Raw genomic sequence first — 4940 nt, 5'->3', positions numbered from 1 at the left:
GCCAGCCGAGGTGCGTTCACTCCTGCGGCCCGAGCGGCTCGGCGCGCCGCTGCCCTGAATCCCCGCTGCCTTCGCTGCCGTCTTCACCCCGTTGCACGTTGACTGTCGCTGCCCGACAACCATCCATAGCTTTCTACTCGTGAAGAGCGAGTTTTGTTAACTTTACGTGCAACCATTCAGTTTGCAACCGGTCCAGAGTCTTTAATTGGTGTGCGTAAAACGCACCGCGCTTGATGAGTCCACGGCGATGTGCGCAGCTACTCGGACCTTATAAAGAGCTCCGGGCAACATTTGTAGCTATTGTCTTTCTGTAATTGGACATTGAAGAGCCACAGAGGAGAGAAGATGAACCTGTGTCTCGTCAGTCTCCTCCTGGCTGTAGATTTGGCCACTGTGGCTTTTAGTTTGTCCACATGCAGCACGCTGGACATGGAGCAGTTCAAGAAGAAGCGCATCAAGGCCATCCAAGGGCAGATCCTGAGTAAGTTAAAGCTCTCCAGCCCACCGACTGAGTTCCCCGAGCCAGAGGACGTTTCTTCGGACATCGTGGCCATTTACAAAAGCACCCGCGACCTGTTGCAGGAGAAGGCGAACGAACGCGCGGCGACGTGCGAGCGCCAACGAAGCGAGGAGGAATATTACGCCAAAGAGGTGCACAAGATCGACATGCAGCCCATCTATCCATCAGAGAGTGAGTAACTGTGCGTGTGTTCGGGCATTCACACTGATATAGATGTATGTCCCATTATAAAGGCTTCTGGTTAGAAAATGCGGGTTTTCTCTCCATATCTGAAATCAACGTTCTGGATAAACCAAATAAAAAGTCATGCTCATGCAGTGCCCCCTGTCGTCCAGGGGAAGTATAGATTCAAACCCCTGCCTCCCCGTCAGCCCAGGGGACTAATGCAGTCAAGTGGACCATCAGAACCACATCAGTAGAAAACCTTTTGGTTCAGTCTCGGCAGACGTGCACGAACAGACCAATGACCTCACTGTCTGCCAACGGAGCCACAGCCTCCACCATCATTTCAAAAGGATGAGAGACTAGAATAAAATAGCAGTAACATTCATCAGTGCTGGAGAAGCATCCCCAGGAGAACTCTGACACCAGCTTTCTGATGACTTGAACAGACACCAACTTGTTATAGATCCAGTGAACTGAAGAGGTCCAAAAGGGAATGAAAACCTGCCTGAATTTCCCTTTTGCACGGCACCAGAGAGCAAGATGAAGACCAACTAAAGTAACTATGATGTTAATGCATCCCTAAAGGAAACAGCCCCACACACAGCTCACACTGCTACAACACACACTTTGACACTTGTCTTTCATTTCTAACATCATTCAAACCTGATTTCTGAATTATTCAAAGCTCATCAGCGCCCACGTGCAAAGCTCTGCAAAAGTGTGCACGTGTGCATGTGGTGTAGGCATGGGTGATACCGCGTTCCCATGTGCAGGAACAGCTCGGCGGTTCCCGGGTCTTTGCTGTGAGCCTGCAGGAGCCGCCAGGCTTCCAGGCTGTGAGCTGAGCTCTGTGCTGACAGCCTCTGACCTCGGAGCTCCCCGGAGATGAATTTCTCCTGCAGCACATCAAAGACACATCAGCAGAAAGGAATGATGGGAGAAGCAAAATAATCACGTTAGATGAAAGCCGAGTCCCGTTACCTCCAATATGATTCTACTTTCAATCTCTGAAATATGAGCACATGAGCTGAAGCAAAAATAAATGAGGATGACATCCGTCTACCCTGAGGTGTATTTTAGACCCGATGTTATGCTTGGCCCCGCAGCCTGTGCAAATAGCTTTTAATATAAGGAGATCAGGCTTCCTGCCAACGACAGGAATGAACATATAAATAATACTGAGTCAACACACAGGGAGGAAACCAGGAAGAATTGATTTTCATTCATGTGAACCGGTGACACTGGCCAGTCCTCACTTCTGACAGGAGACATCAAGCTTTTAAGCTTTCAGCTTTGGCTCCAACAAGGAGTGGAAGCTGTCATTAAAGTACACTCTCAGGACATGTGAGCCTTATTAGGTTGGCTTGCACTTAAGTCTGCAGAGGCAGCTCAGTGGTGAACGTGCACATGCTGAGCACCCGGGTGAGAAACTAATGCATTCTGGGGGTGCACGTGGAAAAGAATTCTCTGTTTAAACACAGGTTTAAATAACATGAAACCTAATGGAAAATTCCTGGAACGAGAGGGAAGGTCAGGCAGAGGGGAGGCAGACCGGGCTCCAAACAGCCCTTCCTCTGTTCACTCCCCTTCCTCGGCCAGGCTAATGCAGCGGAGGAAAGCTCAGGTACAGAAATCCCATCCAGTTAAATCCACTTAAATTCCCCAGCAGTGTTACCTTTCACGTGTAAACGTTTCCTTCGTTTGCCGACATCTCAAAGTCTAAACCCCGATTATTTTCAGCAGGTAAAATCAAAATGTGGGTTTAAAGTTGCCGGGATGTCATTTTTGACCGCTGCCTGAGTGTGTGGGAATAAGGTCCAACGCTGCCTCACTGTCCAGCGCTGCTGCAAGAGCAACTGGGTGTTTTCATGATTCAGGACTTCCCAGGAACACAGTCAGTGTTTGATGAGGAAGAATGTTGTTACAGCACCATTGGGAGGTAATTGGGAGTTCAGCAGCTCCTGGGCCAAATAATTCCCCCAAGAGTTCCACGCTAGGTGAGATGGACAGAACATGTGAAGAGAGGGTAAAACTGAGAGCCGTCAGGTGGATTTATTCAGGTGTGATCAAAGGCTGGTGTGGAACCACTGAAGAGGTGAAGAAGGGAGCTTGTAGCTGTAACTGGGCGGTTTGGAGCTCCAAGTGTCCAGGAAACATCTGTGGGAGTGCTGGACTGCTGAGGGATGCCTGTGTAATGTCCAGTTATTGTTTCAAAGTTTGGAGTCAGCCAGGACACCGTGACAATCGCCACGGAAACACAAAAACAAATGTGGAGACGTTGGAACTGTGATGTTCTGACCAGCAGTGGTTGTCGGGGCGGTTTGATGGAGCACCCTCCTTCCTGCAGCTCTGACCCTCCCATATCTGGAAGGGAAAACACGGAGGTCATAGAGGGTGTAGTCTTCTGGGGAACGTCCTGTGATGGAACAGCTGCTGCAGAACGGCCAAGCAAAGGCTGGGGGGGGGGGGGGGGGGGGGGGGGGGGGGGGAGGGGGGCAGCAAACAGTTGGTTGTTGGGACAGTGTGAAGATGTGAGAGAAAAGGGATGGAGTGAGAGTTAATTAGCACCCTGGTGCCACCGAAGAGATGGAGAGCTACACGAAGAACAGGTTGAAGAACTGGAAAGCTGATGCCACCAGGGAGACTGGGGTTGTTGGGGGGGGGGGGGGGGAGACTCATGTCTGTCCCAGAGAAGGAGAAAAAAGGGATAAACAAAGACACATGAGCACTGGAGTGGAGTGGAGATGATGACATAAAAGACGCTGGGGGGTGGATTGGGTCCAAACTGGCACCCTGGTACCAGTAAATCCAGGGAGTGCTGGATGGGATGACATGGTGAGTGATGAATGAATGATGACATCATCTGTGGGAACAAGTTGTTTTTATTGAAAGGTTCTGGTCCACCGAGCTGGAAGAATATTTCCTGACTGGTGGAGGGAGAACATGAACGATGGCAGAGAAACCTCCAAGTTCTCTCTATTAAAAGAGCAAGCCGTGCATGCCGCTCCTCACCAGCCACCAGCGTGCACGCCTCACGGTGGCGGCACCATCAGGCCTGGATTTAGGACCACTTCAGGGGTTTTCAGCTGGAGATTTGAGGGTTTTATGTCTTTAAACTCACCAGTTCAGGTTGTTTAACACCAAGGAGCTGACCTCAGCAGTACTGTTAATGAAGGTCTTTCTGAGAACTCTGAGGGTGTGAAATGATCTGATAATTACAATGTCCAACACTCTTCACATGGCTGAACACAAACACACACACACACTCGCGCGCAGGAGTGTCCACAGCTGAAAATATGAACGCTCCACTGACAAGCTTGGCAGTGATTTCAAAGAGCAGCAAGTTTCTGGGGGTGATCGCGGGGAGCCAAAGATTTACTGCTCAGTTTCAAAGCAAACATTCCCCACATGCTGCACTCAGCTTTTATTTAGTGAGCTGAACTCAGCGGCAGTAATTAGTTCTGCATCAGGTACCCGGTTGAGATAGATTGAAACTATGTACAGTTGTAAACATTTGACCATGAAGGACCAACTGAATTGCAACCTAAACACACGTTATTACCTAGCTAGAACCGAGTGTACTACTGGAGAAGGACCCATTTCTGGTCCTGGAACAGTGATGGCCCCCAGGTCAGAAGCCTCTACTGCTATAAGAGCAGCACTGATCCAGCATGACTGTGTCAAGAGTTGTCTTCTGGTCCCCCTGGTCCCCAGTCCTTCATCAACCTTGATCTCACCAGTGGCACCAGCAACCAGCCATATTGAGCTCTAGGAAGGAAGCTTGTTGCTTTCAGTAGAACTTTTCCTTGGTTTTAGTGTACAACCCCTTTTTTCAGTCACCGGAGAACCCTAATTGACCCTTGACCCTAATTGACCCTTCAACAAGAGTTTAGATGTTTCTGAATTACTGAAGCACCAAACTGTAAACTGTCTGCCTATTCTCTCCTCTCCTCTACCTGTCCTCCCCCCTTCTCCTCTCCCTCTACCCCCCCCCCCCCCCCCCACCATCAGCAGGAGGGTCCCCCTAAATTAGCCTGGTCCTGCTCAAGGTTTCTTCCTGTTAAAGGCGAGTTTTTCCTGCCACTGTTGCTTGTTGGGGGTCAGGCCCTGGGATTCTGGAAAGGGCCTAGAAACAATTTTGATTGTAACAGATGCTAGGTAGGTAGGTAGGTAGGTTGGTTGGTTGATTGATTGATTGATTGATTGATTGGTTGATTGATTGATTGATTGATTGATTGATTGATTGATTGATTGA

The 4940-nt window shown here is 49.5% G+C and overlaps 1 protein-coding gene across 1 annotated transcript in view; it reads left to right on the top strand.

Annotated features, from left to right (window-relative positions):
• The first annotated feature begins 345 nt into the window (after positions 1-345).
• Positions 346-4940, top strand: part of tgfb2 (transforming growth factor, beta 2) — a 19309-nt gene continuing 14714 nt past the window's right edge. The window contains exon 1 of the mRNA XM_029839037.1: positions 346-691. Coding sequence (XP_029694897.1) covers positions 346-691 — 346 coding nt within the window. The remainder of the gene's footprint in view (positions 692-4940) is intronic.

This window comes from Takifugu rubripes, chromosome 7 (assembly GCF_901000725.2).
Source record: "Takifugu rubripes chromosome 7, fTakRub1.2, whole genome shotgun sequence".
NCBI lineage: Eukaryota > Metazoa > Chordata > Actinopteri > Tetraodontiformes > Tetraodontidae > Takifugu > Takifugu rubripes.
This window is presented reverse-complemented; position numbering and strand designations above follow the sequence as displayed.